The sequence below is a fragment of the Gavialis gangeticus genome, unplaced genomic scaffold, assembly GCF_001723915.1.
Source record: "Gavialis gangeticus isolate Ggan-Ray unplaced genomic scaffold, GavGan_comp1, whole genome shotgun sequence".
NCBI lineage: Eukaryota > Metazoa > Chordata > Crocodylia > Gavialidae > Gavialis > Gavialis gangeticus.
Window position 1 is genome coordinate 25,851,251 of NW_017729000.1, and position 24,623 is coordinate 25,875,873.

Sequence of the window (24,623 nt, forward strand, 5' to 3'; positions counted from 1 at the left end):
ACCCCACACCCTCCCTCACCACAGGGGCTGTGATCTTCACCCCCACACCCTTCCCCTTCCACCTCTCCAGACTTAGCTGCAGGCAGCCCTCCACACTGCTGGCTGTGCTCCTCACTGCCTACATGCTGCGCTGCAGCTGCACGCACACATGGGCATTTATCAGACAAATTATCGGCCACATCAGGCCAACTTCCAATACAGAAAATTTTCTATATATCAGTGCTGATCCGAAATCAGACCAATTTATTGGTGCGCCTCTAGTATGAAGATGCTTGGAAATTGCATCAGTTGCCCAGTATTTGAATTCTGCATTGTAAAACTTAAACTCCTTTTCAGCTTTTTCTTTCTTAGAACTTTGTGTGCTTATCCTAAAGTGGCACATAGTGTACAGCCCCCACCTTGGTGCATCCTGCATGGGATGTAGCCCGCAGAAGATGATGAGTTGGACAGCTCCATAGTAAATAACCAGCCCGTCAAAACATATTACTTTATGCACAGAACATGTGGCAGGGATATCATGTTCAAGAACTACATATATGAAGATTGGCTTTATATACAGCCTCCTCTTAGCTGAAACAATAACTTCCTAATTTAATCATTCAGATAAAGGAACCAATGATAGCGGTAACTTCTGCAGCCTCCAGAATAGTTTGTGGTTTAGTACCATAAGGCTAAGTCCACAAAAAGATCTAAGCTTGGCATTGCATTGCACAATTGCTTTTGCTGCCAACTGGAGTATATAGTTCTGGGTTACGGTCCTGGGCTTCCCATACAATGACTGGGGTTTTAAGAAGAGGATCCACAAAGTCAGCACTCTGAATTGTTATCTAAATTAGCTAATAATAAGTGTTGACTAGAAGGATAAGCCTTAAACCCTACTCTTCTTAGGAGCCCTCCGGTCAGTATTTTCAGCTGCAACCCCCTCTTGGAGTTCTGGCTAGTATAGGTGTCTTTCCCTGAAAAAAATGAGATGAGTTCCTCTCTCATCCACAGTTTAGGGTATCTTGGTACCTTATTGAGATATGGGAGACAGGTTCACGTCCTTTCTAGGTTCAAATCCTTTTTGTGGACACTGCTTCCATTCATAACTAAGCAGACAGTTTTCCCCTTTGCTGAAGTGAGGCTGACTGGTCTGTAGTTCCCTAGATGTTCTTTTCTCAGTTCCTTAAATATGGGCACTTGTTTGCCCTTTTCCAATCATCTGGGACCCCTCCTGATTTGCCATGAGTTTTCAAAGGTGATGGCCAGTGGCTCTGCAGTCTCATTAGCCAACTTCTTCAGTACCCTTCGGTGCATCCCGTCCAGCCCCATGGACTTCTGTGTGACCAGTTTTACTAACTAGTCCCTAACTTGTTCTTTTGTCACTGGTGGCTGTTCACGTCCTCCCCAAACTGTGCTACTAAGTGCAGTAGTCTGGGAGTTGACCTTGCCTGTGAAGACTGAGGCAAAAAGGCATTGAGTACTTCAGCCTTTTCTGCATCCTCTGTCACTAGATTGCCTCCCCCATTCGGTAAGGGACCCACACTTTCCCTGATTCTCCTCTTGCTACTGATATACTTGTAGAAAACCTTCTTGTTACCCTTCACATCCCTTGCTAGCTGCAATTCCAGTTGAACTTTGCCCTTCCTGACTTCATCCCTGCATGCCCGAGCAATGCTCTTATACTCCTTCCTATTCATTTGTCCAAATTTCCACTTCTTCTAAGCTTCCTTTTTGTAACTTAGTTTACTGAAGAGTTCCCTGCTAAGCCAAGCTGGTCTTCCACCATACTTGCTAGTCTTTTCACACATCAGGATGGTTTGTTCCTGCACTCTCAGTAGGGTTTCTTTGAAGTACAGCCAGCTTTCCTGGACTTGTCTCCCTCTCAGTCTGGCTTCCCAGGGATCCTGCCCATGAGCTCCCTGAGCCAGTCAAAGTCTGCTTTTCTGAAGTCCAAGGTCCTTACTCTGCTGCTCTCCATCCTTCCTTTCCTCAGGATCCTGAACTCAATCATGTTGTGGTCACTGCTTCCCAAGTTGCCATCTAGTAGTACAATTCCCCACCAATTCATCCCTGTTTGTGAGCAGCAGGTGAAGAAGAGCATGGGCCCTAGTTGGCCCTCCACTACTTGCACTAACAAGTTGTCCTCAACACTCCAAAAACTTCCTGGATTGCTTGTACACTGCTGTATTGCCCTCCCAGCAGATGTCAGGGTGATTGAAGTCCCCCATGAGAACCAGGGCCTGTGATTGGGAAACCTCTGCTAGCTGTTTGAAGAAAGCCTCATCCACCATTTCCTCCGGGTCTGGTGGTCTATAGCAAACCCCCACCACAACATCACCCTTGTTGCTCTCCTCTCTCACCTTAACCCAGAGACTCTCAACAGCCTATCTCCCATTTCATACTGGACCTGTGAACAATCATACTGCTCTTCTACATAAACTGCAACTCTTCCTCCTCTTCTCCCTGCCTGTCCTTCCTGAACAGTCTGTACCCATCCATGACAGTGCTGCAGTCATGTGAGCTCCCACCAAGTCTTTGTTATTCCAGTCATGTCATAGTGCCGTGACTGTGCAAGGACTTCCAGGTTTTCCTGCTTTTTTCCCAGGCTCTGTGCATTCGTGTACGGGCGCCTGAGATAACTAGTTGATTGCACTGATTTCTCAGGAAGAATAAGAACCTTTCTCCTTCTGTTCCCTCCTGCTTACTCTTCCTCCAGGTCTCCCACTTCCCCGCTTACCTCAGGGGTTTGGTTCTCCCACAGCAAGCCTAGTTTAAGTTCCTCCTCACTAGGTTAGCAAGCCTGTCTATGAAGATGTTCTTCCCTCTCTTTCTCAGGTGTATCCCATCTCTTCCCAACAATCCTTCTTCTTGGAACAATATCCCATGGTTGAAGAAGCCAAATCTTTGCTGCCAACAACCCCTGCAGAGCCACATACAGATTTGCAGGATGCACCTGTTCCTGCCCGGGCCCTTTCCCTTGACTGGGAGGATTGAAGAGAACATGACCTGAGCCCCAGACACCTCTATCCTTGCACCCAGAGTCCTGTAGTCACTTTTGATCTGCTCAGGATCTCCCCTGGCAGTATCATAGGTGCCCACATGGATGAGCAGCATGGACTAATAGTCAGAGGAAAGGATGAGTCTCAGCAATCCCTCTGTGACATCTCGGATTCAGGCTCTGTGCAAGTAGCAGGCTTCCAGTGACAACAGGTCAGGTCGGAGCAGTCCTGGCTCAACATGCTGCAGACGAGCTTGCTAGGGCAGGAGGGTGCTTCGGCGGGGGGAGGGCAGGGCTAGCCAATAGGCAGCCCCCACGCTGAAGCACCCGTGTGCCCCAGCCAACTGGCACAATGTCTACATGTGCACTGCTGTGGAGTAAAAAAATCTCTGCAGCAAGATAATACTTTATTTCCAAGTACTATCCTACAGCAGAGTATATTAGTTTGCTTCAGCCTAATTGGGGCACACATATAGACGTACAATGTTTACTGCACAGCTAATTAGTCTACTGCAGTAAATGTATAGATGCACCCAGTGGGCTGGCAATGCCTGAATGTATGAGGGGCTCAGTACTTTGCAGTTTGGTAAAGGGTACATGGTGTTTCTTCTGGATAGCTTTTAAGAGTGCTTTTTAGTGATGGCTAAATATCCTTCTTTTTGTAAAGAAATCCTAGTAGTTAGGAAGCAACTAACTCTAATGAAATGTATATTCCCTCCTTTTTCACCCTCTCATTAGGCTAAGACGTGACTGATTTTTGAGATACAGAACACTTCCTGCCAAATGAGGAGTACCCTTAATGACCACTGACTGCAGTGGGAATTCAGGGCATTTGGTACACCTCAGATAGGTCCTGATGTGTATCAAGTGTCAGGAGAGAGGCAGTCTTGCAGACAGGAGAGTTAAAACCAGAGGTTTCTGTGTTTTATAATGGAAGATCTTTGCTCTCCTCCACAAGGGAGATAAAATAAATTTCACGTCAAAGATGTAATTCTAGGCACAGTGCTGCTTTTGGGATTATGATAGTTTAACACACCTGTTGTAATAGTGGCTTGAGAGCAATGTTTTTTAAAAACAAAACCCCACAACAAAGCCAAATCTCTGTGGCTCTGTTTTCTTGGTAATAAAACAATGTTGGACTCCATGCAAGGCATTAGTTTCATTTTCTGTTAGAGCCAGTCTTCCTTCTTTCACTTATTTAGAAAATATTTTGGCATACTTCTTCAGTGAATTGAGTAATTTTATTAAACAGCTCATTTAAATATCTTTGGACCACAATATTTCTTTGCTGTACTCCATACATACCTTTTTTGGATATATAACATCATTTCATTTTCAGATAACAACAATAGTTTTGGCACTAAAACCCCAAATGAGACACTTTAACTGTTCCTGACATTTATTATGCAGAAAAAAATTATAGTGTTCTATGGCCAAATAGTTCATATTTATACTCTTCTGTAAGTGTGGTGAAGTTTCTTTTTGGTTTTTGTCTTCTGTTTTTAATTCCATCAGACTTTAGGCTTCAGTTTTAAGAGTAACTTTTCAGAAAGTTACATGCTGATTTTAATCTTACAAGCAGTAGAGATACACCAATATACCTGTCCATATTGTATCTGCACCAGGAGTGGTACTGGGCTCTTTCTGGTGGGAAGGTTGGACCAGGGCTGTGCTCAGGGCTGGCGGCGGCGCTGGGAAGCGTACTACAGAGGGGCTACAGCCACTCCTGAATTCACTGTAGCCCCGCCCCCTGAAACCTCCCCCTCCCAGTGCTGCTGCCCACCCTGAACACAGCCCTGGCCCAACCCCCTCCTCCTCCCCCCCGGGAAAAGCCTGGTGCTGTCCCCAGCCCGCCTTTGCACAGATCTGGGGGGCATGTGCCCCCCCTAGTGACTCCCCCAGGGTTGCACACAGTGGCAGGAACTGCCTCCTACCTCCCTGTGACCCCTGGACAAGTGGACTGCAGCTCGGTCCTGTGCCCTGCCCAAGCTGGGCAACCCCAGCCCCAGTCCCTCTCTCACCATAAAGACCTCAGTCTGACCCAGCCCTTCCCTCCGACAGACTTACCAGCCAGATGCTGCTCTCCAAGCTGCCGGGCTGCATATTGGCAATCAGATCAGTATCGGCTGATGTGGCTCATTAACAATCAGCCATCAGTATTGGCCCAAAAAGTCTTTATTGGGCCCCTAATAAGCAGTTTTGTGAAGACCTAGAAGGCCAGATAAACCATTCTACACACCAGAAATAGGCTTTGCTATGAGAAGAAGATCACAGGAGGTAACCAGAGGATAGTTGTGCTAGTTATTTACAGTGAGACCTATTTAACCTGAACTGTCCCACCCAGAATAAAAGGATGAGTATGGAGGCTAATTTATTAGTAAGTAGATACCTGGGTGTCTCTCTCTTTCTCAATAGAATAAAATCCACAGTCTTGATCTATAATGCCAGTCTCTTAGCAATGCTGAATGTATATATGTAAGAGAAATATGCCATGTATGATGAACCCTCTGAGTTAAGAAAGCTGCCAACCAAATAGAGGAATGGAATTAAGAGCCTGGGCGTATGTAGAGATGCTGCATGCAGCATTCTAGACCAGAGTTTCAGGGCTGTCAAGGTTGCAGATATGCTGTGGATCTCTGGGTTTTTGGGTTAAACTGAAGAGTGAAATGTAAACCAGCTGATTAATGATTTTTCAGGGGAACGGAATCATGAATTAATGTAAAATCTTCCTTCTTGAAGTAAACCATCACTGATGGAGTTGGCATAGGAATGATTACAGTATGACAGAGGAAATTGCTAATAAATGGCTGTACTACCACACAGAATGTACAGAGCATGAAGCATAATGTCTGAAAACCTGAGCTCTATTCCACCTCTTCCACCAGTATTCTGCATGGCTCTGGACAAGGCACTTATCCTTTTTGCTTCTCATTGTAAAAATGGAGAAAATGATGCATGATTTCCCTTTTTGTAAATCTTTCACTATAATAATCTCTATAAATGCTACGTGATGACTCATTGCTGTTTGTTATCAATAACGTTACCCTAATTACTTTCTTTTTCTTCAGTCAAGCTGGCTGTGTGCACACGTTCATAAATTGTGTAGAGAATTAAACTCTACTGAGGTTTAACATAGATATTCAGGCTGCATTCAAGGTTGTATGGAAGGCTCAAAATTTTGATAGTTAATTAAAATATTCTACACTTCTTAATAGAATATTTTTAACCAAGTCCATGTAATTTATCAATTACCAGAAAAATGCTAAAAAGACCATGGAGGGACCACGGATAATTAATCTTGCTCCCTGTCATGTCCATAACCCAGTTTGTACATAACCCTTGCTACTCAAGGGTTATCTATAGTCAAAGCACTAATACAGGTGAAATAGTCTGGAATGTGTATGAGGGGGGCGTTTAATGCATCCCCCTCCTAATATTTTGCAGTGTAGATTAATAAAATTAGAGGCAGAAAGGAATTTAAAGGTGTTCTTCCCTTTTCCCATTTTAAACATGAGTGATGGTAGAAACCAAAAACACAAGCTTGATCACACCCATCCATCTACTTTCTAAAGAACAATAATTAAGGCAGTTGAATTTTGCAAGGATGTACTTCTAAGGGGGGAGGGGAGCATAATTGGGCTTTCTAATCAAAGAGATTTCTAAAAGAGCATTACATGTAGCATTGAAACAGCAAACCAAAATGCGGTGGTTTGAAGAGATTAAAATTATGGGGTAAAACAACAAGAACAGATAAAGATACCAAGTTCAATCCTAGTTCTTCATCTACTTTAGAAGCAAATTATTGCAAAGGAAAAATAGGTTAGGAGTGAATGCTTCCTGTTATAGTAATCAGCTGTTGCAATTAATACATTTAGAGGGCACCACTGAAGCAGTTCTGTCTCTGCTTCTTCCTAGTAGCTTTGACCACAGTAAAAAGAGACCATGACATTGGCTGCTGCACAGAGCTGTGATCAGTCCTACCATGAATGTGACAGATGGAGCATTTGAGCAAACAATCTGTTGGTAGATTCAATACAAAACCTCAGAAAAATTCATTTGAGCATGTGGCAGTGATGTATGCTCTTCATACTTTATTCCTATTTTGTCTTAAAAGTTTGTATCCAAGAAATATGTTTCTGTGAAAAATACATAAGAAACTATAGACTTATTAAAAATTATATATGAAACCTTAATTCTGTCATGGTGAAGTAGTACTGTATGCCTTTACAAAGCAACAGACATTTTATTAAAAATGTAATTTCCATCGTTTTCATCTGATTAGCCTTACTGCAGAATGTGCAGGGTAAAATTGAGTGTGACTTAATTGTGCCTAAACCTGTAAAAATAATCAAGAAAATCATAGCAGATTTTGAAATTGCTTAAAGTGCTGGGCTTAATGTTATTGAACATTGGAGGAGAAGGCTTACCCCTGACATTGTTCAGGAGAAGAATATGCAGCCAGCCCCCCCGATCCTGCACAGTGGGTTCTACATGACTGCTGGGCTTCCCATTCCCTAATATAGCAGCTGCATGATAAAAATCTCAAGCTCAAATTTTTGTGACATCTTAGATGTAGATGTCTTGTCCTACATAGCAAAGGTCTGGTTCAAGACGAGATCCAGAGGCTCATGCATAGCAAGCTCAGAGATCTACCCATAAAGCTGTTTCATGAAATCTCAGATCTAAATTTATTTTCATAAAACTGGCAGAGGTCCCTGCAATCTCATTCCAGTACAAAAAGTCAGATTCTCAGCTGTCTTCATTCCTTCCTTGTGTTTGTGTCCATAACTTAACCACTGTGCCTGATTGCAGGTGGCTCTTTATAAACCTTTTTTGGTTAAGACTATTACCTGCAGCCCTGGAGGTGCAACTAAAAAAGTCTTGTGAAAACAATTATGAAAAAAAATTGACAAAAGCTTTTCATCAAAAAATGCTAACCAACAGATCTAAACATCTACCCTAGAAGTCAGGTGATACATAAATGAACCCTGTACTTTCTACCTATCTAATAGGGTACACAATAGGCCTTCCAAACAAACTGAAAGTTTATATTTATATTCATATTCTCTTTACATTTTCTGCAGTACATGATGGGTTTGTGATTGCAAATTCTATTATTATATGAACATACAGGATTCTCAAAAACCCCTCCTGAATCTGGTCTTGTTTCTTGTACTCTTTCAGCGATTACCTAGACAAATTGAAGAACGGAATGAAAAATTAAAGAAAGAAATGTTAGGTAAGTAACTTATGCACATAACTTCCTTCCCTAGTCATATTAACTTTTTATGTTTAAAAAGGGGCTAGTCTCCCAATGCTTGTTATTGTTGTTTGGGTTTGACACTTCTTTAAGTCTTTGTGGATGATCCACCCTTTTGAAATCAATAGAACAACATGTTGGCAGAAGTTGACTTACTGAAAGTACTCCTGGAGAATTAAATTAGTTATTCAAGCCATTCCAAGAAATGTGAATTTTTGATGCTCATGAAAAGTGAAGGACTTTCTTGCTTGGCTACACACACAGCTCTATCCGATAGTTTTTCACCACTTAAAGCTGCCAATGCACCTCCTTCTGACCTTTCTTGAAAAGAACAGTCTCTTTTGTGTAAGGAGCTTTGCTGTATTATACCAAACTCTGAGGCAAAATGTGAACAAGGGATCAAACTTCCTTTCACTTGTGAACAAAATGACAGTTTTTACAACTAGTTAGTTACCTGTCTGAAGAACATCTTCAAAATTATCCAAGTTAGGTTGATAAAGCTTCTCAGAAAATGCCAAGTGCTTCCCTCTTCTTCCACATAAAATGATGTTTCAAATAGTTTTTGAAATCTTTTGTAATTTTGTTCCAGTTATGCTAAAAATAAGATGTTTAAAAGAAATAAGTCTTCCATGAAAAGTATGTGGGGGTGGGCAGGGTATGTTTATTAGCTTGTATTTGGGACAGTAAGTCATTTACACTGCTTTTTAAAATGACAAGAGCTATTTGAATTTCTGGTTCCAAAACTAGCAAAATTTTACATGGAGCCAGTTCAAATATTTTGAAGCAAAAGTTTGAATCTGCTGTTCTTAAAGGAATGTGTTTTGGCATCTGTGTAGCAATTTCAACGATAGATCTCAAAATGTTTCACATGTATAGCAGAGTAAATGACTAATGGCCCAGTTTTAGGGGAAATAAAGTACAAAAGTGAAATAAGGTAGGCAAAACGTTGCTGCAGCTCCACTGACAGCTAGGATCAGACGCACTTCTAGCCCAGTGCCCTGTCTGTTGGGCTGCACTGATTTTTTGGGCAACTCTGTACCAAAGGAAGCTGCTGTCTGAAACTGCTCAGGGAAATTTGACTGTTTAAATTTGAACGGACAGTGCTCCTAAAAAGCTTAAGTCCGAATCATTGTGGTACTTGAGACTTACACAATGCCCTGAAAATTCAGACTGCTGAAAATTAAAAATGACAAAATTTGATACGATAATTATTTAAAACAATTGTCCCAGCATGATTTTTCACCTGTGGTATTCATTAATATAGAGAACTGTCTTGTATGACATGCAGTTCTTTGGTTAAACTAGATAGTCAAAGGAGTTACATGCCATGACTTTTTCAGATGCAGTTTTCAGCATACTGAATATTGTATATTCTCTTGTGTTGAAAGGTTAAAAAAGTGGTTGTTAGTAACTTCAGACACTCAGCCAACACCTAAATTGTCCGGATAGCTTTTTTTAGTGTAGTATTAAAGGGTAGAAAAATAAAATTTTATTGTTAGAAAAATTCATGCAAACAGGGCACAAACTGAAAGTCACTATATGAAGAGTGCTGTTGACTGTGGAAAACAGAGAAACAGACACCTCTAGAAACATTTTCACTCATCATCTGATTAGTCATTCTAGGTGTAACAATAGTAGCTAGAAAGTTCCTATACATGGATAATTTTTAGCTTGTATCTATTTTTAAGCAGACTGTCATATAACTAATCTGCTAAGAGCCAGGTTAAATAACTTCCATCTGCCCTATGCACTGTAAAGCTGTGTAATTCCAGAAAAATTTGGAAAGGGAAGATTGTTTCAAGGGCTTGTGCTGAGGTCAGGGTTTTCTTAAATTGAACTCTTCCCTGCAGTGCAGTGAGGCTGAAAACTAAGTCCTTGAGCTAGTCCTTTTCTGTGCTTTTTCCCCCAGATTTAAGTGCAGTTGCAAGTAATAAGGATTTCTAGAACTGCTGCACATGGCCAGTTTCAGTTTTAGCAGCCATATTTGTAAGCTGCTAAGAACCTATCAATAAAGTATGAAGTGTGATACTAGTGTAAAGGAATAACAAATGCAGAGAAATTCCAGAAGGGTTTTATTTGTGTTCAGAAGATGGGGTAAAGCTGTAGGATGGTAAGCTGAAGTGTGGGGGCTGGGAGACTGGAAAGTCTTAGAAACTATTTTGGAACTTTTTTTTGTTTGTCATAATAATTACTAAGTGTACTGATGGCAGAAAGGCTTTGTTCCAAGTGTCTGGAACTGGGTTTTAAAAGAATAAACCTAGCAGCAGAAGCTCTCATTACAAATGCAGTCCTGCACTGCTCACTGATGCAAGGACTGGCCAGGTCTGATTTTAGTTTTATGCATGTAAGTTCAGAGGAGCTCTGCCTTTTGGTATTCAGACTAGTGCAGCAGTGATCTGACTGGTCCTCTGGGAGTCCTGCACAAATAAGAGGCAGAATCCCTAGTCTAAAACAGTGGAGCAGTGACTGAAGGACAGTCTCCAAATTTGGGATGGCTTACAACTATAGTACATGTAATAAATGCATGGATGCAAACAGCCAAGCAAAAGATTAAAATCACAGCAACATGTGGCAGCCAGCCTGAACGACAGTAACTGTCTTTTGTGTGTGCAACAGGCATTTGGCTTGATGCAGCTTGCCAAGAGCTTGGGGCTACAGAGGTCATTTTTTTTGGTGCCATTTGTGCCACTTGCCATTAGTAATGCAGCAAACATGCTGGGAGAATCTCTGTCATGTATAGACACACTAGGAATGTTAAAGATGCAGATTGGAAATATAACTGAGCAGGCTCATTCCTTGAACTTGTCCCATCTCTGCAGAGTTTCTAACCAGGAGTAGAAGTCCTGATGTTTTGCTGATATGAATTTGTACTTAATGCTAGAGTTGAGCAGGAAGTGTGGTTTTCTGTCCCATGAACATTAGAGACAGGAAATTTTTTCCTAGTCCACATTGGGACCAAACTATACCTTTCAAAGTATTTCACAGAAAACCAGAGACAGACAAATGCCAAAATAGCTGGAATCCTGGTGATTACAACACTCGCTTGGTATGTGGGATATGCAGGTACAAGCCTGAGGTCTGCACAAGGTAGAGTATACATATAAGCCTTGGCAATATTAGGATACTGGAGAACAGTTTACAGCACAGGTGGGAAAGACCGGCATGTGGGCCAGATCCAGACAGCAGTGGACTCCATTTCCTAGCAGCCGCTGCCCGCATGGTTGTAGTCAGTCTCCATGAAGACCCCTGCCGCTGTGCTGTGATAGCACAAGGCTGGGGTTGCCATGGAGACTGGCCCCAGCCATGCTAGTAGAGGAGGCACTGCAAGGCAGGGCAGGGGGCTGCTCTGAAGCCGCTGGGATCTTGCAGTGGGGGCAGCTTGGTTCAGGGCCAGGGCAGAGCCACTATCTGTTGCCTGCACGCTCTGAACAGTGGCGCACAGGCAGCAGGTTGCGGCTCTGCCTCAGCTTGGGGCCACACTGTCACCGTTGCAGGGAGCTGGGGTGAAGCCACAATCCACAGCTTGTGCGCCCCTGCCCACAGCATTCAGGTGGCAGATCATGGCTCTGCCTTGGCCCCATACCAAGCTGCCCCCGTCGCAAGATCCCAGCAGCTTTGGAGCAGCCCCCTGCCCTGCCAGCGTGGCTGGAGCCAGTCTCCATGGCATCACCAGCCTTGTGCTATCACAGTGCGGCGTCTGGGGTCCCCATGGAGACTGGCCCCAGCCACGTGGGCAGAAAATGCTGGGAAATGGAGTCCGGCTGCTGGCCAAATCCGTCATTGCGCCCATCCCTGGTTTACAGCCTCCTTTTACAGGAGTATAACTCCCTGAGGCTTTAGCCCCTTAAAGTCCAGCCACCATAGCAAATTCCCATTCTTATTAGATAAACCAACCAGTAGCATCACTTCCATAGCTTTTTATTCTTCTTCATGCACTCCCAATGGAGAGACTAGATTCAGCAAACTAGCACCTTGTCATGGAAGCTTCATAGATTTCATAGACACTAGGCCTTTTGAGATCAACGGGTTCAGCCCCCTGCCCAAGGGGCAGGAAGTCAGCTGGGGTCAGATCACTCCAGCAAGATAAGCATCCAAGTGTTTCTTAAACGTATCTAGAGTAGGTGCTTGCACCACTTCTGTGGGGAGTCTGTTTCAGACTCTGGAGACTCGGACGACGTAGAAGTTTTTCCTTATGTCTAGTCTAAAACGGTCTTCCACCAGTTTGTGACCGTTAGACCTTGTCTTTCCCTTGGGGTGCCCTGGTGAACAGACATTCTTGCAGTTCCTGATGCACGCCCATTATATATTTATAGGCTGCCACCAAGTCACTCCTGAACCTTCCCTTCTCCAGGCCGCAGAGACCCAGGCCTCTCAGTATCTTCTCATAAGGCCTATTCTCTTGATCTCTAATCACGTGCGTGGCTCTCCTCTGGACTCTCTCAAGCTTCTCCCCATCCTTTCTAAAGTGTGGAGCCCAGAACTGGATGCAGTACTCCAGCTGTGGTCTCATCGAGGTCAAGTAAAGCAGGAGGGTGACTTCTTAGGTCTTGCTTGAGATGCATCAGTAGATGCAAGCCAGAGTTTTATTTGCTTTGCTGGCTGCAGCATTGCATTGGTGGCTCATGTTCATCTTGTGGTCAGTCATGGCCCCCAAGTCTCTTTCAGTCATGGTGCCAGTGAGCATAGCACTGCTGAGCCTATAAGTATGATGTGGGTTTTTTCTCCCAGGGTGAAGCACCTTGCGTTTCTCCATGCTTCATGTCATCAGATTTTGATCTGCCCACCTTGTGAGCCTGGCCAGGTCGGCCTGAATTGCCAGCCTATTCTATAGTGTGACTGCACTTCCCCATAATTTGGTGTCATCTGCGAACTTGGCCCATCTGCTTCTGACACCTGAATCCAGATCATTTATGAATATATTAGAGAGTACTGGTTCAAGTACTGAGCCCTGGAGGACACCACTGGTCAGCATACGTCATGTTGACTTGATTCCATCGACTATCACTCTCTGGGTCTGACCATGGTGCCAGTTCCCCAGCCATCAGACTGTAAGTTTGTCAATGCTGCAGTTCCCCAATTTTACCATGAGGACAGCATGCAAGACCAAGTCATGGCTTTTTTAAAATCAAATATGACATCAGCTTCTTTTCCTTTGTCCAGATGATGCATCACCTGGTCATAGAAGGAAATGAGGCTGGTCAGGCAAGACCTACCCGCAATGAAGCCATGTTGGCTCTCTCTCAGAACGTTGCCTTCCATTAGCCTGTTGATGGTTTCTTTGATTCCCCCCCACCAAGATCTTTCCAGGGATTGAGGTCAAACTGATTGGCCTGTAGTTCCCTGGATCGTCCTTCCTTTCTTTCTTGAAGATAGGCACCATATTGGCCCTCTTCCAATCTTCAGGAACCTCTCCCAAGCACCACGAGTTCTCATATAGCCTTGCTATTGGTCATGCTGTGATGTCAGCCAGAAATGAAGCACTTTTAGGGCACATGTTGGCTTCAGTCTGTGCAGTTACTTGCTGTTGCCCTCAGTGTTGTATAGAGTGTATTCTGCTTCTAGTCCTAGAGCTTATTACAGCACGTCAGAAATTGAAAATCACAACATCATATTTGATTGTATGTAAGCAAGCCAGTGAATGCATTACTGAGGATTCGTGCATGCAAGCATTTGGTGCGTGTGGTAGTAAAAAGCTGATAAAGTTAAAAATGGGAGGACGAAGATTTCTTTGGAGCCATTTCTCTCTATGTGAAACTTCCGTGGAATTACTTTAAAGAGATGCGTTTCAAACTTCCTAAAGTCACAAAACACTTTCATATCACTTCTGCCACAGGACCTGACCCCTGATTGTGCAGCCCATATGAGCTGACACAGAGGCAGGCAGCGTGGCCCAGAAATGGTGGCACACTACCTCCTGGTGCACTGCCATTAATCCCCATCTCTTTGTGAAACCTTTGGTGACCTATTGAAGAACCCCAGGGTTCCACAAACGGTTTGAAAACCACTGCTATAGAGGCCTGTATTCATATCGCATCATTTCCATGCTTCCAGCCACCCTCTGCAGATGAGTGCTGCCATTTGCCTGTTATACATTCCCAGCAGAAACTAATTTTTTATTTCTTCGGTTTGACAAACGCATTGAAAACTTAACTTTGCACATTATATATTTGCATGAATCTTCTTTTTACTTTCTTGACACAAGCACCCTCTGCCTAACTGAAACTGTCAGGACATGACTATATCTAGCTATCCTCTATTTTTCCTTTTATGTTGTTCTTTTGATTCTTCTTAACCCATAGCTTTCAACCTACTTCACCAATGTTGTTAGACTACTTTTGGATGCAATGGAAGCTAATTCACATATCTGTGGTGTTTCACTAAGCAAGTCTATCAGCACGATACATATTTCTGTGGTGAAAATTTCTCTCTGCTGCTAAAAGGCATGCAAGTTAAATACCCTGTCTTCTAACATGCATGTTTTTAGAAGCAGAATGAAGGGGGGGGGGCTGTTTTGTTTTGTTTTTCCCCAGAGTTATAGCTGACTTTGATGGAGTAAGTCCTTCTGGGAAGAGTGTCCAGGAAGAGTGGCATCCCAAGAGTTTCCAGGAGGTGTGGCATCCCAAGAGATGGTGGGTGAGCTAGCAGGCAGCAGGATCTTCCTGGTGTGGCTCTGTCTCCTGGGATGCCACACTTCAGGACATTCTGTTTCCAGGAGGACTTAATCTGTGTCACACCAAGGTTAGGCCTCAGACCCTTGTAAGAAAGGTAGCAAAACTTAGCTCCTTGCTGTAAGCAATTCTTTTATATAAGCTCCTGTAAATAAGGTGTTGTTTCTACCTTGCCAGCCTTATCATGGTACTAGTAGCAGGTCACTTACCACTTCAGGCACGAGCTACAATGCTCAGACAACAGCTATGGCTGTGAGAGGCTTAACATGTGACTCAGCCATTTTGGCAGCGGCATAGCATGCATAGTGTCTCTAGGATTGCTGCTTTTTCAGTTAAGAAAACAGCTCCTCTGAGACGCATCCTAGTTTCAGAGGGCTGATTTTGGGGGAGAAAGGTGAGTGGTGTATGCAAGAAAATCTAGTGATGTGTGCGTTTGCAAGGTTACACATGCATTTCTGAGCCTTTAACTGTTTATCTCAGCAGTATTTGAGCAGTTAATGGGAAAGCTATAAATAGCCTTGAATTCTTGAGTTGAATAAACTCCTGGTGAAACTCCAGGTAAAGTAAGATAATGTGCAAGTGATGCTTCTGAAAACGTCAAGACTGATGTACATCAAAATGGCCTTGTTGGTGAGCAAACGCTGCAACTTCTCTGAAAGGAGAGAACCTGACATTGCTTCAGGATAAATGAGCATTTGACTGCTCAGGGCCGGGAACTCTGTTGCTGAGTCACAGTTCTGCAAGCTCCCTTTTTTTCCCCCCTACCCTTTAAGCACAGTCTTTCTTTGAGAGCTGCATTTTGTGATTCACATACAAATCCTAATCTAGGGATGGGGGGAGTGTGTAAGGGGAGAAGAGGTAACAGTGCTCTGCTGTATTGATGGTTTTATCTGCTGCAAGCAGCAGGGACTGGGTATTAGGTCAGAGTTCCTGAAAAAGCAAGGATTTCTTTCACTTCAGTACAGATCTAAATAAATATGACTGCAGCAATAGAGGGAAACCCTGGATGGGTTAGAATGACTGACTGGCTGTGAAGGTGGACTGTTATCCAACTACTGCTTGAATAATTGAGCAAAGCTCAGGAGAGATGGAGAGATGAAATATCAGATGCTTCATACAAAGCTTCTGGTTTCCAAAACAAATGGCCTAGCTGCAAGTAGGAATACCAAAGGAGATATTTTGTGTCTACTGGCTCTAATACAACCGGAAAAGGGCCAGCATCCTAACTCTGATTAGAAGAGACCCTTCACTGTTTCCTGAAACAGACAAACTTATCTGCATGCTCCTGAGCATGCTGCAGTGCTTGGATGACTGGTAAACAGTTTACAACTGGCTTCAAGAATGTGCCAGAGGTCCAGACTATGCCAAGTCTCTTCCGCTGGTAGACAAAGACACAGCTCATGCAAAAGATTGAAATTAAGCAATGACCAATTGTTTGTCTTCAAGTTCAGTAACAGCTATTCACCATAATGACACAGACGCTATGAAGAACTTCCAAGTTTCATGATCAGAAGGCTTTCAGATGCAGTGTAAATTATAAACTTGGCAGAAAAGGTAATTTTTTCCTAAATACAGTGTTCTTAAAGAAAAGGCCCTAGTACTGGGAAGTTAATCCAAGCTGAGGCATTTGCTGAGTGACCTTGGCCAAAACATTTGACCTTTTGTTTCATTTAACCCAAAGGTAAAATCAAATTAAAAGAAAAGATTGCCTCGACGAGCATCTACTGTGATAAGCTAGGCCTGTTTGGATAAAATAAATGGCAAGCTTGATGATACTGATATGTTTTCTGTATAAGTGGTGTCTCCAGAATAGTGATTGCATGTTGAGACCCATATCAACTAGACCAGAAAGCTCAGGACTCAAATAATACTTCTTTTAAGATGAAAGACCTAAAGACTCTGGAATTCATATTCCAAGCAAAGAAAGACTTGTGTGGAAGGAGTCTGGAATTAGCTAGATGAGTAACCACCCCAAGCAAGGTAACAGGAACAAGCAGAGAGCCCATAAGGAATAAAAATTCCTTATTCCTGCCAAGGAAGCTTTTTCAGAGGTCAAGATGAAGTGCTTGGGGAAAGTGAGGTGTAGACACACAAACTCTGTATTGGAATATGTTAGGGTATAGCCTTGTCAAAAGAAAAGAAATCAAATACGACTAGATCCCATTATAATTAAATGTCAGAATCCAAAGTATTTTTATGTTGTTGTATTTTGAATACATTCAGACTTCATAACCTTCCATGCGTAATACTGAACTAGGTTCTTCAAAAATGAGGAACCATGTAAGTGGTACTGATACAAAGCGTGAAACCAGAGCATTACTCTCCTGGCTAGTATGATCTGTAGGAAGTACAGTCTGGGTGCATCTACACATGCCCCTGACTGCGCAGTTGGTACTGCACAGTCATTTAGTACTTGATTTATCAGTACTAAATGATTGTGCAGTACCCACCAGTACTGTTCAGTCCCAGCGGCACACAGATTGTTTTCAACCCTACTACATAGTAGTGGCGGCCTCATGGTTAGTCCATACCGATGCTGTGTCGCCATAGCTCATTGCTACAGCAGTGTAGCATCTCATGTGCCCTCTGAATATGTATACTTCTTTGCAAGAAGTAGTGGAATTGGTAATATTGTTTCTTTAAATGTATGATTATGAATGACTGACAGTGCCTGTCCCTTTTCCAATTCTTTTGTTGCACCCCTGAAAATTGTCCCCCAGCCCTGCTCAAAAAAGAATTTCCATAGTTTGTTCAAGTGGCTGTGATAGTAAAATGTGTTGTAGTGATTTGTCTGCTGCTTCAGATCCAGTACTGATTTTTATATAAAACTTGTATGCTAAATAGGACAGAGTCCGTATTTCTTATTCAACAGGGACTGTTCTTCTATCAGTTTCAGAGTCAGTCAGCTTTATGCACCCATTCCTTGGCCTAATACAGATACCTGATTCTGTAGATGTGAAAGTTACCTCAGTGGCTCAGCTAGGTTTTAGGCCAGTATTTAATTTTTTGTTCCATTCTGTGCCTGTTTTCGTATTGTATCTTACCTATTTTCTGTAAAAAGAATGTCCAGGAAGGATCGAAGCCTGTAGTTTTCATTAACTTCTTGATAAAAGCATATTATTTATTACAATAGCTGATAGCTTTGGGGATTGTTATAGTGAGCTAGCTAAGGAGAGCACTGTTTGCAAAGGTATTCAGTAACCTCTACTAGTGTATTCATATTCAAGCTTCTGTAGACGAAATGGCTTATAAAGTACATGCATTTTTAAATGTAAACTCTAAATTTTGCACGTGCAAATGCATTGGTATGAAGGGATTAAGTGAGTTTATTTTTATACATGGCTATATTCCTTCAGCAATATTTTATGTTTTTATTAAAGTTCACAAATAGAAAGTAAATGAGAGAGGATATCTGTAGCATGCATGTTTCTTTGGGAAATATGAGGGTCCCAATTACTTCTCAGTGGCTTCTCTATCCTTTCCACTGCTGTACAGGCTTGTGATATTTGGCAACTTCCTGTTATGAGAAGACTGGATTGAACTTTTTCAAAGTTTTTTAACACTGCTGCTTAATTGACCAGAGGGGTAACTTAACTACAGTGACACTGTGTAACATAATCCAGGCAAGGGAACTATGCTGTTCTACAGCTAATGAGAGAACTGTCAAAATCTTCCTTGAGAAGGGTATATTACTGACTTAAGGGCACTCTGGGGTTAGTTTTTATAGTCAAATAACTGTTTATGTAGCCAGCTTCTAAACTGAAGATGCTTCATTTGTTAGCTGGGTGGGAATTGGGACTTCAGAATCATTAGGAATGGAACAACTCCAAGTGCAGTTATCAGAGAGAAATCTGGATAGAAATGTAAGAGAGTTCAATGCTTTTCTGTGTTAAGTAATCTACCGTCTTGGGGATTTGGTGTCTCTGGGGACTGGTTAGGGGCCAAAAGAGCCATTTACAGTGACCCCCAAGTCTCCAGTATGTATTTGAGGATTACCACCAGGATATTTGGGGAACCATATACAAATTGGCTTGGTGTCTGTTTTAGTTTTAAGTGGATTGGCGATTGCATCACCATAATTGGAGAATTTCCTGGAAAATCCAAGGATTTTATGGGCTGAACAGTATCTATCCAAAAATATAGCCGGGCTACATAGCCATGGATAATTCAGCATGAATTTTTCCTCCCACTCCAACTCTAATCTCGCGTGTGTTTCTTTTTTGTTGATTTTGCATTGCAGGCAAACTAAAAGATCTTGGGAACTTGGTTCTCCGTCCCTTTGGCTTATCAACAGAAAATTTCCAGATCAAACAGGATTCCTCAACTGGCTCCTACTCCATCAACTTTGTTCAAAATCCAAACAATAACAGATAACATGTCAGGCCTAGTTCTATTAAAAAGCTGGCTTTCAAGCTTTGTGACAGTGTGCTTGCAGCTACCAATAAAAGGATTCAGTAACTGCTTAGTTTCTAAAATCACTTTATCCAAATTTAAAATACACGTGAATCATGTTCATATCACCTTTTGTGAAATAGTTACAATTGTGGGTGTAAACCAAGCCATGACTTCCTCCCCTCCTTTGTAGTAGTAACTTTTGTCCTAAGTGTGGGTTTTTTTCCTGTGCATTATTTGACTTGCCAAACAGGGAAGTGGGTCACCTTGGCTCATTCACTCAGCAACATAGGCCTAGCAAGCAGTTGGATGCAATGCTCGCACAGCTGTAACCAAAGTACAAAACTTAATGGGTGTCTTATGGAGCTAGCAAAATCCAGAAGAGACAGTGTATTTGAGGAGCAGTCATCCTCTGTGGCATTACTTTTCTTCACTGTAATAAAGGCTTGATGTTTGTTTGACTGACTAATGGATTTTTTCTTGCCTCTGGGAGGTGATCTTTTCACAGAGGCATTTTTTTTAAGAGAACGCATCTAAACAAAATATACAAATAATGAGTTTGCAAGAGACATTACAGAACTTGTGAGACTTTTCATTTTGTACCTTCATACCTGCGTTCCTCTACTTCTACTCTGATGCTCTCAGGAAACCCGTTGGAAGCTATATGCAAATCACCTAAACATTTCAGTGTCTTACCATGAAGTTAGTGATATTCCTTTGCTATAGATCCAGTACATGTAGTTATCACAGTAGCTTTCTGATGCTAGCAATGAGATGTAGACATCAGTGGGCGTGTCTACATGAGATGCTACTGCACAGTCATTACTGCACATTTATTTAGTACTTGTATTAACAAATACTACATAAATGTGTAGTAACTGGAGTTACTGCACGGTAGCGCCAGTGAACATCTTTTAAGTGACACTACTGTGCAGTAACCTAATAATACTGTGCAGTAGCGTATTAGCACTGTACTATGATGTGATGCCATGCAGTATTATTCAGCTACTGCACAGTCAGCATCTTGTGTAGACGTGCCCAGTGATATGTAAGTGATTGCAAGCATTAACCTATGCTAGAATCTCAAACTAGAAAGGAGTGAAAGTATTTATGTGCATATATTATTCAACTGCTGTGCAACATGGGGCAGGGTAATTTTTTTGTAACTTGCAGTTAAGCATTTTGTCTCCTCAGTAGCTTGCAGGACTAAAGCCAAACCTGTTTACATTGGGTTTATTGTGCTGTAATTTGAAAATATGAATCATTTCACTAACCGAGTGGTATCTATGTGCTCATTTCAGTTCCCACTCAGTTTTCCCCTGAAACTTTCCATTTTCATTCTCTGGGAAGCTAGAAATTTGATATTCATGGCTCCACCCCTAGTTCTTACTGTGGTAAGCTCAGAGGGGACAGGCTCTTCAGATATGTCTTAGCTTTTTCACTCTTAAGTGGAATTCAGTCTTTCCACAGTTATTTTAAAAATTCCTGCTGCCATGTTTGGCTCTGTTTTCATGGGTGAGTTTTGATTCCATGGCTACCTGGTGTGTACACAGCCTGTGTTCGAAGCGACCTCCAGCCTGCAGCAAGTGTGTGTGAAGTCCACAGAGACAAAAATTTATTATCAAAAGAGAAATTACCCTAATCCACTTAGAGGCCTGCGCAGACTAAATTCTTCAGCATTAAAATATTGTTTAACTAAACAACAGAAAACGGTCTCAAGGATTTCCACGTGCAGGGGCCCTAGCCATGCTTTGCACTGCTAGAATGGGGCTTCACTGTTTGCAGACGGCCTGGTCTTGTGCTGCACCCAGTTTCTGCTAGATGAAGGGGAATTGTAAAGTGACTGGTTGCTCCTGGTGTAGTTGAGAAGAGCTGTGCTGCCATGTCCCCAAAGAAGCACTTTACAAGCCAGGGCTTGAGGAATGGCTGGAACTGACTTGTTTAGGTATTTGTCTCTCAGGTCTTCTGCCTACTCCACGGGAGTCGTCAGGTGGTTTTGTGTGCAAGGCTTGAACCTGGCTTAGGGCTCAGCTTTGAATGTTCGACTTCATTTAGCTACCCCTGGGGAGGGGGGGGACTCCAGACATTTAAAAAAAAAAAAAAATTAACACAGGAGCATCACAATCCTGTTCATGACACTTTGTAAGTTGTGTTTTGATCTGGACTGATTAATTCACTGCTAACTTTACTGTCCTCCATTGTTTACACATGCCTGTCTGGTGTTGAAAGTGGTGAGTGTACAGCTTTAAGAACCTCCTGCCTTGTCCAAAACCTACTTCGGAAGGAAATTTCCTCTGCAGCTTTTCCCTGCTTTAAAAATCTGAAGGTCTGCAAAATAGCCAATATTTTAAGTGCTTGGGTGAAAGTCAAAGACTTGCCTGAGCCTAACAACCTACTGGGCTTAGGTGGTTAAAGCACGCCAGTGCCTATAGCCAGTGGTGCACAAGGGAGAGATGTGGCTGGCCTAATGTTCAACAATTGTTGATTTTTCTCAGCTCGTATGACCAAGTGCCCATTTAATTGCCGGGGGGTGGGTGTTAGCACAAGTCTGGAACAAAGCTTACATTTGCAGCTCTGCTTCCATGGCTTGATGTCCTAACTGCTTCTACAATTATGCGTGACAGGTGCTGGTAGGAAAGGAAAATGGTAATTTTTTTTTTACTTCAAAGAACAAGAATGCACAAGACCAAGTGATTACCTGACATTTCTAGTAGTGTTTAGCGCAATCACATAGTCACCTTAACTTGTAAGCTTGTTGTTCCATGTATACAGTCATTTAAATAACTTTGTTTTACTAAAGATGAAAAGTCCCAGTGAAGGATTGGAAAGCAAATGAGGTCCCTAATTTTTTAACAGGGCTACAGTCCATTGGTCACATTGTCTTGAATAAATGCCACCCTGTGGGTACAACAGAATTCCAAAATATTTTAAATCTGTGATTATAGATTCCAAATAAGTGCTTGTACAGAGCCTGTTTTCCTCATTTAACTGTCTGAACAACAGCATAAATACTGCTTTTTTTAAAAGGTTTTTCTAACTATTAAGTATAAATATTATATTATTATGCACATAAATTGTAAATATTAACATCACAGAACTCTGCAAGGTAACTAATTATATCTCCTTTTCAACTAGCAACAGGCAAAGAAGTGATGGGAAGGTAACTTAGGGCTCACAGACAGGGTTCACAAACCTTAATAGCAGAAATAATTTAATGAACCTTGACTCATAAAAACATTTGAGTTTCTGGATTTAATATGCCCCTGGAGTATTTCATGAGCTGAATGTTAAGAGCTGTGCTTACACATGAAACCTGGAATGTGAGTTGGATTAGCCAATCTTCCTAATCCAGGCTACAAAGGTATAAGTGGAAAGAATGAATTGGATATGTTAGTTCAGGGGTAGGCAACCCCTGGCATGTGTGCCAAGTGTGTAGTATGTGAAGGCATTTTGCTTGGCACATGCACCTCAGGGCAGACGGTGGGGAAGGGGGTATGGCTGCGCTGCCACAACAAGGATCAGGCTCTATGCGGCTCTCTAATACCCACCCCTGGAATGCCAACTTTTTACAAGTTGAGGCTATGGGTGTTTTGGGCACCCTGCCCAAAATGCTGCCAACCCTTGTGTTAGCTCTTGTTCAGCTTTATTCAATAACACAGCTGAGGAAAACTCAGCTGATTCCATTTAAACCGTTCTTTTATCATAGATTCATTCACAGAGTTCCAACCAGAAGGCACTCTTTGATAATCTAGTTTGATCTCCAGATAACCCTAGCCATTGCATTTCACCATATTACCCTTGCTTTAAGCCTAATCACTTACATTTTGGCTAAAGTATTGTCCAGACTAAAGACACCACCCCATAAGATATGAAAACTCCAGGAGCATGCATACCTATCCTTTATAGCTTGTCCCAATGGTTAATCACCTTCCTTTGTAAACATTAGTGCTTTAAGATTTAAATTTGACAATGTAATTGGTCAGCTTCAGACTCCTGATGATTCTTGCTTTTTGTTATACCTTTATCTGAGTTTAGAAGATTTTTTTTGTACCTGTTTCCACCCCTGCCCGCGTGAATTTATTGGTGTTAGAATCAATTTGCCTTTCAGTCTTCGATTAACTAGACTGATTGAGCCTCTTTTTAAGCTTGTTACTGTTAGGCTTTAATTCTAGCCCTCAAATTTTGTAGCTCTTTCCTGCATCCTTTCTAGTTTTCCAGATCTAACACAAGGTGGACCCCAGCCCTGTATGTGGTGTTTCAAGATATGTCTAACCAGTACTGTATGAAGGAGCCAAATTACATCCCTGTTTCTATTCACTGCTCTGCTGTTCACGCATCCAAGGATTTCATTAGCCATTTTGGCCATGGTATTGCAGGAAGACCTCATGTTGAGTTGCTTTCCCTGTGTGACTCCTAAATTATCTTTAGTCAGAATACAGTTCCCAACCCTGTAGGTATGGCTTGCTATATTTTATCATTTTGCACTGAGCTGGTCTTGAATGTTCTGTATGGCTACTCCATCTTTGTTGCTGGATATCATTCTACCAATGTATTATCCATATTTTTGTCAATAGTGACTTTATTTTGGTTTCCAGATTATTCATGAACATACTAGGCCTCAGGCCTAGTATAAATCCCTATGTAATCCTGCTTAGAAGTCCAACATATAATGATGGATCCCATTAACTTTTGAGACCTGTGAGTTACTAATCCATTTAACAAATATGTTATTGATATGGTATAGTGGTAATTTTTAATCAATATTATGCAATGCTAAGTATTATGTGTGTGCTTTTAGGGTGTAAGCAGATGGTCAATTTACATTGATGTAATCTGTCTTTATACTGTTGCAAATATGCAGTGGACACACAGTGGATATCCGGGTATCAAAAAAGTAAAAAAAACCCAGAAAAAAAGCCGGGCAGGGACTGTGCCCTCAGGCAACTGGAGGCTTGGGTCCTCCAAAGAGACACTCTGGTAGGCGGCCAGAGCGTCTCTATGGCTGCCTCTTGCCCCAGTGCTGAAGCACATTGCCTCCATGTGTGGCAGTCTGGAGCAGTGCAGCCTGCATGGACCCCGGCTCTGTCCAAGGTAAGTAAGGGACTAGAGGTTGTGGGGGGGGAACTAGAGCAGGGGAGCTGGGGAGTGTGAGGGACTGTGGGTGCAGAGGGGGTGCTTAGGAGGGGTGGATCCCTCACCTACCACCCACACAGCCCCCTCCCCTCGCGCAGCAGCAGCCGCCCAGCTCGGGGTCCTTCTGGCAAAGCCGCCTGTGGTGTGGGGCAGCGCGACTCGGCCCCAGCTGGCTGGCACGCAGTGCTGC

The 24,623-nt window shown here is 42.5% G+C and overlaps 1 protein-coding gene across 3 annotated transcripts in view; it reads left to right on the top strand.

Annotated features, from left to right (window-relative positions):
- Positions 1-19,765, top strand: part of TTC1 (tetratricopeptide repeat domain 1) — a 57,856-nt gene extending 38,091 nt beyond the window's left edge. For all 3 annotated transcript variants that reach the window (XM_019506463.1, XM_019506464.1, XM_019506465.1), the window contains exons 7-8: positions 8,165-8,219; positions 19,149-19,765. In XM_019506463.1, the coding sequence (XP_019362008.1) occupies positions 8,165-8,219; positions 19,149-19,282 (189 nt within the window). In that variant the 3' untranslated portion in view covers positions 19,283-19,765. The remainder of the gene's footprint in view (positions 1-8,164; positions 8,220-19,148) is intronic.
- Positions 19,766-24,623: the final 4,858 nt, after the last annotated feature.